The sequence below is a fragment of the Lissotriton helveticus genome, chromosome 12 (genome assembly GCF_964261635.1).
Source record: "Lissotriton helveticus chromosome 12, aLisHel1.1, whole genome shotgun sequence".
In the NCBI taxonomy this organism is placed as follows: domain Eukaryota; kingdom Metazoa; phylum Chordata; class Amphibia; order Caudata; family Salamandridae; genus Lissotriton; species Lissotriton helveticus.
This window is the reverse complement of record NC_136073.1, coordinates 11,923,974-11,938,067: the sequence shown is the minus strand read 5'-3', so window position 1 is coordinate 11,938,067 and position 14,094 is coordinate 11,923,974. Positions and strand designations below refer to the sequence as shown.

The 14,094-nt window shown below is 49.2% G+C and overlaps 1 protein-coding gene across 1 annotated transcript in view; it reads left to right on the top strand.

The window, feature by feature from the left end:
- The window catches only part of GZMM (granzyme M), a 69,420-nt gene that overhangs the window by 29,176 nt on the left and 26,150 nt on the right, over positions 1–14,094 (top strand). The window contains exons 2-4 of the mRNA XM_078670230.1: positions 2,399–2,555; positions 7,771–7,915; positions 13,183–13,446. Coding sequence (XP_078526356.1) covers positions 2,399–2,555; positions 7,771–7,915; positions 13,183–13,446 — 566 coding nt within the window. The remainder of the gene's footprint in view (positions 1–2,398; positions 2,556–7,770; positions 7,916–13,182; positions 13,447–14,094) is intronic.

Below are 14,094 nucleotides of genomic sequence, written 5' to 3'. Positions count from 1 at the left end.
GCAGGGGGCAGAGAGGCCTGCTGGTGCAGCCGCAGGGTGCAGGGGGCAGAGAGGCCTGCTGGTGCAGCCACAGGGTGCAGGGGGCAGAGAGGCCTGCTGGTGCAGCCACAGGGTGCAGGGGGGAGAGAGGCCTGCTGGTGCAGCCACAGGGTACAGGGGGGAGAGAGGCCTGCTGGTGCAGCCACAGGGTGCAGCCAGGCCTGCTGGTGCAGCCACAGGGTGCAGGGGGGAGAGAGGCCTGCTGGTGCAGCTGCAGGGTGCAGGGGGGAGAGAGGCCTGCTGGTGCAGCCACAGGGTGCAGGGGGGATAGAGGCCTGCTGGTGCAGCTGCAGGGTGCAGGGGGGAGAGAGGCCTGCTGGTGCAGCCACAGGGTGCAGGGGGCAGAGAGGCCTGCTGGTGCAGCTGCAGGGTGCAGGGGGCAGAGAGGCCTGCTGGTGCAGCCGCAGGGTGCAGGGGGCAGAGAGGCCTGCTGGTGCAGCCACAGGGTGCAGGGGGCAGAGAGGCCTGCTGGTGCAGCCACAGGGTGCAGGGGGGAGAGAGGCCTGCTGGTGCAGCCACAGGGTACAGGGGGGAGAGAGGCCTGCTGGTGCAGCCACAGGGTGCAGCCAGGCCTGCTGGTGCAGCCACAGGGTGCAGGGGGGAGAGAGGCCTGCTGGTGCAGCTGCAGGGTGCAGGGGGGAGAGAGGCCTGCTGGTGCAGCCACAGGGTGCAGGGGGGAGAGAGGCCTGCTGGTGCAGCTGCAGGGTGCAGGGGGGAGAGAGGCCTGCTGGTGCAGCCACAGGGTGCAGGGGGGAGAGAGGCCTGCTGGTGCAGCCACAGGGTGCAGGGGGGAGAGAGGCCTGCTGGTACAGCCACAGGGTGCAGGGGGGAGAGAGGCCTGCTGGTGCAGCCACAGGGTGCAGCCAGGCCTGCTGGTGCAGCCACAGGGTGCAGGGGGGAGAGAGGCCTGCTGGTGCAGCTGCAGGGTGCAGGGGGGAGAGAGGCCTGCTGGTGCAGCCACAGGGTGCAGGGGGGAGGGAGGCCTGCTGGTGCAGCTGCAGGGTGCAGGGGGGAGAGAGGCCTGCTGGTGCAGCCACAGGGTGCAGGGGGGAGAGAGGCCTGCTGGTGCAGCCACAGGGTGCAGGGGGCAGAGAGGCCTGCTGGTGCAGCCACAGGGTGCAGGGGGGAGAGAGGCCTGCTGGTACAGCCACAGGGTGCAGGGGGGAGAGAGGCCTGCTGGTGCAGCCACAGGGTGCAGGGGATAGAGAGGCCTGCTGGTGGAGCCACAGGGTGCAGGGGGGAGAGAGGCCTGCTGGTGCAGCCACAGGGTGCAGGGGGGAGAGAGGCCTGCTGGTACAGCCACAGGGTGCAGGGGGGAGAGAGGCCTGCTGGTGCAGCCACAGGGTGCAGGGGATAGAGAGGCCTGCTGGTGGAGCCACAGGGTGCAGGGGGGAGAGAGGCCTGCTGGTGCAGCCACAGGGTGCAGGGGGGAGAGAGGCCTGCTGGTGCAGCCACAGGGTGCAGGGGGGAGAGAGGCCTGCTGGTGCAGCCACAGGGTGCAGGGGGGAGAGAGGCCTGCTGGTGCAGCCACAGGGTGCAGGGGATAGAGAGGCCTGCTGGTGCAGCCGCAGGGTGCAGGGGACAGAGAGGCCTGCTGGTGCAGCCGCAGGGTGCAGGGGACAGAGAGGCCTGCTGGTGCAGCCACAGGGTGCAGGGGGGAGAGAGGCCTGCTGGTGCAGCCACAGGGTGCAGGGGATAGAGAGGCCTGCTGGTGCAGCCGCAGGGTGCAGGGGACAGAGAGGCCTGCTGGTGCAGCCACAGGGTGCAGGGGGGAGAGAGGCCTGCTGGTGCAGCCGCAGGGTGCAGGGGGGAGAGAGGCCTGCTGGTGCAGTCACAGGGTGCAGGGGACAGAGAGGCCTGCTGGTGCAGCCACAGGGGGCAGAGAGGCCTGCTGGTACAGTCACAGGGTGCAGGGGGAGCCTCAGGGGGCAGAAAGGCCTGCTGGTGCAGCCACAGGGTGCAGGGGGCAGAGAGGCCTGCTGGTACAGCCACAGGGTGCAGGGGGTAGAGAGGCCTGCTGGTGCAGCCGCAGGGTGCAGGGGGCAGAGAGGCCTGCTGGTACAGCCACAGGGTACAGGGGGGAGAGAGGCCTGCTGGTGCAGCCACAGGGTACAGGGGGGAGAGAGGCAGGGGGAGAGAGGCCTGCTGGTGCAGCCACAGGGTACAGGGGGGAGAGAGGCCTGCTGGTGCAGCCACAGGGTGCAGGGTGCAGAGAGGCCTGGGTAGGGTGAGCTGAGAGTGGCAGGGATTGGGTAGGGCACACATGCTGGCAGTACAGAGACTCAACATTGGGTCTGGGGGGAGGGGGTGGGGGCTCTGTTGGCCTCAATGACCCCCACCCATGTCTTTCCTCTTGCAGGCTCCAAGTCAGAGGCTGAGATCATCGGGGGGCGCGAGGCGAGGCCGCACTCCAGACCCTACATGGTGTCCTTCCAGGCCGGGGGGGTGCACAAGTGTGGGGGCGCCCTGGTGGACCCGCAGTGGGTGCTGACGGCGGCGCACTGCTTCCCCAACATGTAGGTGCAAGAGCTGCTGTCTGTCTGTCTGTCTGTCTGTCTGCAGGGCCGCGACTCTCCCCTCCCTCTGGGCCCGAGTGATGCTGTGACAGGTGGATGTGGGGTGACGAGAGCCTGTCTCTGCCTGCCCCCCCCCCCTGAGATCCCCCCCCTCCCGCAGCCTTTCATACCTGCCCCCTGAGCCTGACTGAGCTGTGGGAGAAAGGTGTGAACTGTGTGTGGTTCACGTGTTGCCTTTGCAAATGTGTGATCTTCGGCACACCATGAACTCTCACTCGATGCAGCCCCTGTGTGCAGCCTGGGGGGGGAAAGGGGTCGGGGGTCGGTCAGATCACGAGGAAATCCTCTGATGTTGGGGTTCGAGAGGCCACACCACTGCACCTGCCCCATCTCCAAAGTCAGACACTGTTTTTTTTCGTTTACCCTTCTTGCCAGACTCCGCCTCTTCTGCCCCCTTTGCACCTGCACACAGTGCTTCTTGCCACCCTTCCTGCACTGCCACGGCTGTGCTGGGCCCCTCTTTGAAGTGCTGTGCTTTCCCCTGCAGGGGGGCATTGAGTGTACCCCTTCATCCCCCGAGCACTGCCGTCCCTGCCCTGGGTGGCATCATTCTGGGTTTTTGGGGGTGGATAGTGGGGCCAGACCTTTGTAGCTGGGTCCCTGAGTGGTGGCCGACAGGTCTCTCCTGTGTCAAGTTCGGCTGTTATGTTTAAATGTATCTTTTCACTTGCCTGTTAAAATCCGTCAGGCTGTCCTCATAATGCACTTTTGAACCCTAGTGCACACTTTCATTTCAGAACACCTTGTTTCCTTAATTAAAAGTGAGGAATTCTTGATAAGTTTGATTTTGTGGTATCTGGCTGAATTGGGGGTGTTAGAAATGGGACCCCCGGCTGGCCAGGGCTTGTGCCAAAGTCAGTCAGAGACCACCACTCCCAAGTCAGGGCAAGGGAGTTACATGCCAAGATAACCCCTGCTCACCCTCTAGGTAACGTGGCGCGAGCAGCACGGCTAAACTTGGAGGCGATGTGAGTTAAGTGTTTGCGCACGCACCCCAGCAACAACACCCAAGGCCCACCACAAAGGAAACTCCACACAAGGTTATATATAAAAATAGCCTTTGTATTACACCAAAACACATTAGAGAAAAACACACACTTTACAATGTGCCAGAGGCACGGGCAGAATTTACAGGGGATATGTACAAGACAGGGCCACCTGGACCACTGTCAGGAATCAGCTCTTTTAGAACTAGAAATACTGTTAGAAATAGCACGTTGTAGATCATAGAATAATCACTTTAGCACACAACCAGTAACTACTGGTACCAGGTAAGTACCACCTACGCAACCCTAACCACCTTAGGAGAATATTACGCAGGGAACTAGGACCTCACAGGGAACACCTGTACTAGGAGAAAACAACCACCTAAGTATCACAATACATTTAGGGGTATAGGCATGGGAACAAAACACATGATGCATAAACATACATTCAGCGGTGTAAGAACAAGGCACATGACGCATCAAAACACATTCAGAGGTGCAGCACAGGAGAACAATTCGCAGAAATTACATTAGCACAGAACTTACATCAAAGTCCAGGTTGCGCCACTGCGCCAAAACCTAAACGTAGCAGCTGCCCACTACTTGCTGGGCAGCTGAGGGACAAGACAGGGCCTAAACGCTGCAGCTGGCACTAAGTGCTGCGCAGCTGGGGAAGGCCAAGGAAGGGACGAAGGAAGGCGACTCACTCCTAAATCCAGAACATGTCCCTAGGAAGGAAAAACCTAAACGGTGCAGCTGCCCACTACTTGCTGGGCAGCTGGGAAGCAAATCTGCGACAGGGAATCCTCACTGGCCCCTCAAGAACAAAACAGCATCAACTGTGGGAGCCCTCTGGCTCTAGGAAACCACTACGCCCATTGGAACACTCTTGCTCCTAAGATAACTATCTAGCCCTCAGGCTCGGGAGACACCTGTGGCTAACGCTGGAGCCTCACGGGGCTCGGGAGGGGGGCAATGGTGGGGCCTGGAACTGCCACCGGGCCACTCTGGCCCCCCTTTTTGAAATACATGCCCCCATCGGTGGAGCGGCCCGCTGACAGACGGGGCCGCTCTAACTCCAACTCCATCCGCTCCCTCGGGGAGCGTAAACCAAAATGCCCCCAAACCCCTCACGGGGGCTTTTAAACAATTACGAGCCATCGCCCTGGGGGACACGGGCCCCCAGAACAACAAAAGAACCATTGGTGGAGTGGCCCGCTGCCATCTGGGGTCGCTCGAAAGAAGGGCACCACTCTGGTGCCTGGAGAGCATATGTGGTCATCCCCCCCCCCCCCCACCCCCCGTCTCAGCCGTCTCAACTTACCGGCTCTCGGCGGGAGAAGGCTTTCTCTGTGTTAGGCGGAGGTAGCGCGTGGCGGGGCTCTCTCTCCTCATGGGAGCCCCGCCTTCAGAAGGCGCCCGCTTCGCCCAGTCTTGGCCCGGTCCCCCATCTCGGGACCGGGGCTTCGTCTCCTAGCAACCGCGGGCCTCTCCCTAGAGCATGGGAGCCCCGCGCCATAGCTACGCCAGCCTCTTCCGGCTTAGGTGCAGGCCCCGCCTCCGTCCCGGCGGGCCTGCCTGACTTCCGGTTTTCGCGGACGGTCGCAGCGGTGATCTCGTCTTGGCAAAAGAGGGGTGGGCACTGGGCACCCTCAAAAAGTAACCACAAACCAGCGGCAAGGTCCCTGGCGGGGTGGGCACCCGCCAGGGGACTCAAGAGGCCAGAACACGGCCACAAGCGGCGCGGGCAGCCGCAAATGTGAAAATGAAGCGCTCGGAGCGCTAGGGGCTCAATAAAGCGCTTCCAGGTGCTAGGGCCTCAAAAGTAGAAGCGCTCCCAGCGCTAATGGCAAGATAAAGCGCTCCCAAGCGCTAGAGCAAAGAAAAAGCACTTCCAGGCGCTTAGAGAAGGAATCAAGCGCCCCCAGGCGCTAGAGGAAAAAAAGTCCAGCAACAAGAGTCCTTCAGTAGTCCAGGACATCAGCAGTCCAGGGGCTGGGCAGGGCCCAGGGAGGCAAGCCTTCCCCTGGGCCCCAGCAGCAGCACGCCCCTGGTAGATTCAAGTAGGCACACAAGAACATTTTGTAAGGAAACACAGCCCCTTTTTATGGTGATGCACACTTACAACGCAACTTTTACGTCGTAATGCTGTTTCAACGCAGCTATTACAACGCAGGATCCATTACATCGGATGCCATTACAACGCATGGCATTACATCGCATATGCTATTACAACGCATACCATTACATCGTAAGTATTGGTAAGTATATACATTTTTTTTATTTTATTTAATATTATATAATTGATTTAATTATTATTAATTATAAATAAAAATAAATAAAAATATTTATTTATGTTTTTAAATATTATAAATTAAATTTATTAATTTAAGTAATTTTTTAAATAAGTATGAGTATAGGAGTATATGTTTTGGTGTACTGAGGTATATGTTTTGGGGTGTTTGGGTATTTTTTGGTTTTAGGGCAGGATTTGGGTTTTGGGGTACAGGGGTGTTTTTAGGTTTCAGGGCTGGTTTTGGGGTACAGGGGTGTTTTTAGGTTACAGGGTAGGGTTTGGGTTTTGGGGTACAAGGGTGTTTTTAGGTTTCAGGGTAGGGTTTGGGTTTTGGGGTACAGGGGTGTTTTAGGTTTCAGGGTAGGGTTTGGGTTTTGGGGTAAAGGGGTGTTTTTAGGTTTCAGGGTAGGGTTTGGGTTTTGAGGTACAGGGGTGTTTTTAGGTTTCAGGGTAGGGTTTGGGTTTTGGGATACAGGGGTGTTTTTAGGTTTCAGGGTAGGGTTTGGGTTTTGGGGTACAGGGGTGTTTTTAGGTTTCAGGGTAGGGTTTGGGTTTTGGGGTACAGGGGTGTTTTTAGGTTTCAGGGTAGGGGTTGGGTTTGGGGTACAGGGGTGTTTTTAGGTTTCAGGGTAGGGTTTGGGTTTTGGGGTACAGGGGTGTTTTTAGGTTTCAGGGTAGGGTTTGGGTTTTGGGGTACAAGGGTGTTTTTAGGTTTCAGGGTAGGGTTTGGGTTTTGGGGTACAGGGGTGTTTTTAGGGTTCAGGGTTGGGTTTGTGATTAGGGCTAAATAAATTATAGTTACCATTTATAAATTAATTAAAATATATTTATTAAATTAAATTAATTATATTATATTAATTACATTTTAATTAAATTAATTAAATTAAAAAAATTATTTTAATTAATTTAATTTCATTACAATTTTAAACATATTTAAATTAAAATAATTTCATTATATTAATTAATTAAAATTAATTACAATTTTTATTAAAATTAAATTAAATAAATAGATTTAAATTTATTAAACTAAATTAATTACTATTTTAAAATGTATTTTAATTAAATTAAATAAATTAAATTAATTAAATTAAATTAATTACATTTTTTTTTAAAAGTATACTTACCTATACTTACGATGTAATGCCATGCGTTGTAATAGCATCTGCGATGTAATGCCATGCGTTGTAATGGCATCCGATGTAATAGATCCTGCGTTGTAAAAATTCCGATGTAACGGAATGCGTTGTAATAATCCGCGATATAGTGACACCAATCCTTTATGGTGATGCACACTTACAACGCCATAGGGGATTGGTGTCACAGGTGGGGGAAAAACCAGGCGCAGCTGGTTTGGGAGCACTCTTGATGTGCTCAGCCCCTCACTCTATTCACTGGCAGGGTTAGGGACATTAGACGCACCACAGGGGGCGGAGCCAGCATTGTGTGGGGAAAGCCCAGCCCTATTCAGGACCCAGGTGCACCACTCCCTCACATCACACATGCTAATCTCAACACTCACCACCGGGCAGACCCATCATGACTCATGGAGCCTGGCACCCCGGCCAGCTCCAGCCAATCACACGCCAGCACACTCACTACACAGACAGGCACACTTCTAGAAGTGGCACTTCCATATTATGGGAGGGCAGGCCTATCTCACCACACGCACTCAGAGTGCGCACGCACTTTCCACTGGGACTCAGTGAAAGTGCGCAGAAACCAAGAATCACTAATACCATGTCACAATTAAAAGCAAAAAGTTCAGGGGTGAACCTGCCAGAAGGGCCAAGTCCAACAAGGGGGGTTCCCAAAAAGAGGGGGGGGGTCCATTCAGACCTGTGTGGTATTTACTTCCTTTATTTCTCCATTGCAGAACCCTGGGACCGATCAGAGCCGTTCTGGGTCTCCATCGGCTCGATAGTCGACTCCCCGAGAACCAGGAGATCCCAGTCAGGGCCTACTACCCTCACGCTGAGTTTGACGACTTCTCGAAAGAGAATGACATCATGCTGCTCCAGGTAAGGCAGCTCCAAGCCGCCTCCGGCTCAGGGAGGGATACGAAGCGGTTCATGGAGAGGCCTGAAAGTAGGACCAACCATACTTTGATCCCGCCATCATCTGCTTTGCAGCCGCTCTATCAAGTGTAGTCTTTGGAAGAAGTCCATGTTGAGGGCAGGATGCTGAGAATGTCAGTTAGGTGTCCTCGACTGCATGAGGAGAGGGCGAGTCCTCTCAGTGGCCACTGGGACACCTTCTGTTTAATGTACATGTGAAAAGTTTCGATAGTCTCCTTAGGGTCACTAGTCGGGGGAGGGGGGACAAGGGTGAAAAGTTTCCTTGACAATCGTAAAGTTCTTCATTACCGATGAAGAGTAATGCAACAGTAGACGAGCAATGTCCAAGCTCTCCCTGACTTCAAGGAAATGGAAGAGACGGGAAAGAAATCCAAAAGAAAATCCAGGTGGCAATCTAGCTGCAAAAATTAAAAATCTGAGATAAAAATTTGAGCAGGGTATCGAAGAACGCAACAAAATAAGGGAAGATATGCATTGTGACATCTTATTTGCTTTTTAATGCCTTCTTTATGTCTGATTCAAATAAGAACTACCATCATTGGAAAACACTCAACTTCATCTTAGATGGGGAACCCCAGACACAATAGTCTGTTCAGGCCGCCATCTTGGAAGGTACAGTTCATAAGATTTACCTACACTCTGTTCCAATAGCTGACGGTGTCGACTTAGTACGAAAACAAAACACCCAAGATTGATATTTCTTGAAAAGTGCCGAACTCCACTATCCGGTTGGTACCCCTCCTGTCGGACTCTTCCTTGTTCGTGGTAGAGCACCACTCCATGTCTATGTAAGTTCCAGCACGGCCATGGGCTGAACATTGCATTCTTCTGCATATCTTATGAATTTGTGGTAAGCGCAGTCAAGTGGCACATAGCATTATGCCTCTGAACGCTGGTAACCTCTAGGAAGGTCTTGGGATATATGTGACGCTAAGGGTCTTTCCTCAGGCTCCAGACTTAAAAGAATGCCATCTGAAGAACTGTCAAGCTATTAAGCGACCATACACAGCTGAAGTAGTTTCTCAAGAATGCTCACCAGTTTGGGTAATTTTTCAAGTGACCTAAGAACTCAAGATTACCTTAAAACATCAGTGAGACCCAGGTTTCTTGACCCTCATGTTCTGTTTGCCATTCTACCATGATTGGTGGTGGTTCAGGTGAAGGCTGAGGTCCAGGAAAAGGACTTCAACTGAGAATAATAAACAAACTGGATTAATCTACAAAGTGTGTGGCAACATCAGACGAAAATCCCAGGATGAATCTAAGGAGAAATGACATCTAGGCCAAAGAATAGTCATTGAAATTTGACTGTCCGTGCATGAAGAGGATGGAAACAAGAAGATTGCCCATTTTAACTCTAAGTGAAAAAATATGAAGAATTTTATCTTCGTTTGTTTATTGTGTTCTTACTTCATGATCTTGGTGTGGTGTAAGCTTTCAAAAATAAGTTGTCTCTGTTTATGTAACTAATTCAGATGATCAGTAGCTGCAGGTACCATCGGATGAATACGAGGGGGAAATTGAAAAATTCTTGTAAACAAGGTGAAACCTTATTAGTACTACGACTAACATGGTTATTAGAATGTCACAACTGGTACGTAGGAAGCCCAAATGTCTTGGGTGGTATTATAGTAGCATCGTAGATATTGTTTCAGAATTTGATTAGTTCCCTCTGTTTGGACATCTGATTGGCGATGATTACAAGAAGGTAAGAGTTGTTCAGTTCCCAATGTTTTACACAAAGCTTTCTACTATATGATAAATATTTGGATACCTGTATCAAAAAGAAAGTTCTGAGTTAATGTATTAAGACAAAAACTATCTGTCAAAAACTTTAGGTCATCTCTCTTCTACTGCATGTAACTTAGAGGAAAATAAACAGTGGGTCACTAAAAAGATTGTACAACTAAATCCTACAATGCCCTCTATGACCAGAGATAGGGGAGTCTTGACACATTCTCATTACAGCCAACTGTAACTCAAGAATAGCTTGGTGCCTGAAATAAAAAACATTTTTAAACAAACTTAGTCTTAAGATGACGATCTGCTACTTCTTTTGGACCCATGTATTTTTGATCAATTTTGCTTTGCTCCGTAGAAGACTGAAAAGTTCCAGTCAAGAAATGAGAATGGATTACAGGCTTGTCATAATTACGTTATTAGTCGGGATAAAAAAGAGATAGAGCACTAGACACATTAGTATGACGTCACACTTCTCTGTCAATAAGACCTAGGGAGTGTATTGTGCTGCTGTTGTCTGCAGACAACATTGTACACTTGTCTGGGAGGTGAACGGAAAGACTGCAGAGAAACAAAAAACAAATCACCTTTAAACAGAGGAAGAGTTGAGCAACTAGGAAAAGCTGGCTGGCTAATATACACAAAGTTTCAGTCTAAAGTGCTGGTGGTAGTTGGAGGGTACCAGTGGGAAAAATACTTGCTCGTTTTGGACAGAATAAAATTCCTTGTTCCCAAAGAACTGACCATGACCACATTTATCAGCATTGTTTGATGCCAAATAATAGCTGCAACACAGGTTTTTTTTACCTTATATTGAGTAAAAAGACCTTCACCTCTATGTGTCTCATAATGTCAGAAGCATATATGGATTATAAAGATAAAGGTCGCTTCCTGTATGTGACTGGGGCATTACAGGAGATGTTCAGTTACACTCTTACCAGTAACTGGGGTAAACAGAGAAGCAGCCTCTCAATAATAATGTATGTCTACCTTTTATCCAGTGAATTTCTTTTTTTATATACACATGCCACACCTTGGGAGGATTTTTAACAGTTGCTACAAAACCATAATATTTTGTACACTTTATAAGCACTTACTAAAGAGGGGTTTAATTATATCCTCAGGACCTCCTGCTCATTCTCAGGCTTACCATATATTTTTCTTTTCTGTGGGAAATATTTTGTGAGAAATGTACACTTACACACAAAACATTTTTCCCTTGTTCAGTTTTACAAAAAACATTCGCAAACGGCAAAGCCAAACATTAGCACACAATTGTAGAATATTGGCTTTGCCGCAGCCTGTTATGTTTTTGTGCTAATAATGCTAAAGGGCTCTTAAACCATCATGCTTCTCTTCCTGTTGAGTGTACCATTTTTTTATCAACTGTGGAGGATGCTGGGCAGGAAGTTTGATACACGTAGGGCAGGAAACGCAAAGCATGTTTTTTTAGGACATTAAAGACATGATGATCACCGGGCCTGCACAGAATTACTGCACCCCATAATAATTGAAAAGAGACTTGGAGGTTGTGCAGATAGGGACATCTGGGGTATGTCATAGAAATGCATCTCATTTTGATACATATAACTTTGTTCATTATATTTTGTGTAGCCCAATGTCTAATTTATGCTCTATTTTTAAAGATGTAAATATTTTTTTCAACAAACAACTTTAATATTACACTTCTCTGCTTTACAATCTAAAATGATGTTGCTGAATTCTTGTCAAAACAGATTGAAAAATTCAAGGATATCATCTGAGTAGAGCAATACAAACTGATTCAAAACATCAGGAACTGTTGAGTCCATTAAATGCCGAAAGAGTGGCAGATGCGTTGCACAACCCCAACTGGCATTCAGAAAGCCACTATGCAGTCCTTGCTCTCCATTATATGGACAAAATGATTATCACCTAACACATCAAGCGTGGTGAAGGCTCATTCTCCTTGAATAGACTGCAAATGATCCTGTATGAGGTACAGAAGATAATAAACTAAAATCGTAATTTTATGTAAACCTCTGTAGTCAATACAGAGGCAAAGATCTTTCTCTTTCCTTGGTGCAAAAAACAAAGGTGCTCCAGCTGGTACAGAAGTTGGTATTATGAACCCACTTTGCAGAATCTGCTGCTTTTTTGGATAAAGAATACATAATTCCAAAAGGAACAACTAGTGTCAGATTCAGTTCATATGGCCCAGTTGTATTCCTTATGTGGGGAAAGTGAGTCAATCTTGGTCTTGACAAAACATGGTACTGAAGTGGATCCAAATAAAGATTAGCCACAATTAACTTCAATGTGAAATTCTTCATCTCATCATTAGGTGACAAGTAACCTACTGAAGCTTAACAATGATCATGTCAAAATTGTGATGGCAAAGATACTATTCTAGTAATCCAATTCACATACAGATTATGGCTTTTAAAGCAACAAATTAGATAATATTACAACATAAGTGGGTGAGGAAGTAATATCAATTGATAATATTTCAGTATGGTCTCCAAAATAGACCTAAAATCCTGTATCGAATTGAAGGAGCTTCCTTAAAGGTTGAATATCAAAGGAGCAATGAGGGAGCTTTGGGGGGGCCCAACATTTCTTTATTTTTTGTATTAAACTTTTCAGTGACCTAATGAGGAACACAGCCAGAACTGTTAACAATTAATTTACGCTGTACTTAATTTTTTGCAAGCCACCAACATTTCAGTTTGCCCCAGGAGTCTTCTCAACTTTCTGAATGATATCATTCTTAATGGCCCAGTCTAGATCAAAGAATATCCCAAAGGCACCACTATCCAGCGATGCAGAGGCAAATGTAGTCTTCCCTTCTTCCATTATCACTACAGTCAGTGATGTGCACCTTGAATATCGAACCATAATATAAATGGGACAGAATATTGATCATAAAATATCGCCAGGTAAGTACGTCAAGATTTTCTCTCGCTAACTCCACATGTATATATCTATATCTTCAAGGTGCATAGATGTGGAGTTAGGAACAGTAAATCTGCACTTTCCTTTCAGATTTTGCCCCTTTATAATCTGCTATCTTGATATTGTTGGTGTTGATAGCCAGTGTACGATCCAATCTGTAAGATGCAACAAATGACAGGGAGCCCAACACACAATAATGTTCTTCTCTTTCTCAGCAAATAGTTGTATTCTTCCTGCCTTTTATTATGCGGCCATTTAGCCCAAGTCTGAATCTTTCACCACAATATACAATGGTGCTTTGAAGGGGTCCTCTACATGTGACACTTTACACCCCTCCCTGCACCCCAAGGAGGTGTGCATGTTCAATACAGACCAGAGTGGTGATTTTAGGGGGTTCTCTGCTTGTAGCGCTATAAACCCCTCTTATACGGACCAAGAAGGTATGTGTATGCATATCTGCCACAGACTAGGGTGATGATTTCAGGGCCCTCTCTGGATATTACACTCTAAACCCCTACTTCTCTGTCCCTCTGCAGCTGAGCAGGAAGGCACAGCTGAATGAGAATGTGACTGTTCTCCAGCTTCCAGAGAGAGACAGACCTGTGGCCCCTGGTGTAGTGTGCAGCGTGGCCGGCTGGGGCTCCTTGAAGTATAATGGGCCAACATCTAAAGCTCTGCAGGAGATGACGCTGAAGGTAATCGACGGCCGTGTGTGCAACAGCAGCCGGGCCTGGAATGGAGAAATCTCTGATTCCATGATGTGCCTCCAGGGAGTGAAGGAGGGCATCTTCCCTTGCCAGGTGAGACCTCGCAAGCAAAACGTGCATTATAATGTATGTGTCGTACTGACTTCTGAGTTCCAGCTCTTCGGTACACAACCACTCTTAATGTAACATAAGGCTGGATTTCAACAAGCGTATTTTTCTACATTGCCAAGATCAGAGTTTCTGGATCCTATGAGCTGTTAATATCCTGCACAGGCTTGGGCTTGTGTGTCAATGCACTTGATTGATTTTAGTGCCTGTGGGAAGGCTCAAGCAGAAGTCTGGAAATCATGTCCTGTCACAACAGGGCTGCTATAGTGCTCCTGACACCTCAGAACACTTAAAGTGCTGTGGTGAAGAGGCGGGGGATGCGAAGAAGAGTGAAGATGGTTTTATGGTAGGCGGTTGTATGGTTAGAGCTGATCAAGATGAACTTAAAGCCCTGATTCGGGAGCCACAAAGCAAAGGGAGGAGCAGGAGATGGGAACAGAATAGTGGCAGTGGAGGAGAAGAAGAGACTAGGAGAGTGAAGAGAGGTGCGGGAGAGAGTAACTGAATGGTGGTAAAGCTGAGAGCGAAGAAAAGACCATACTGTTTTGACTCGAGCTGCGCAAGTCATCTTCATATTGGGAAGAACAAGCCACCCCTTGCGTTCTGGGTGTCCTGTTCTTAGGCCTCACTTGT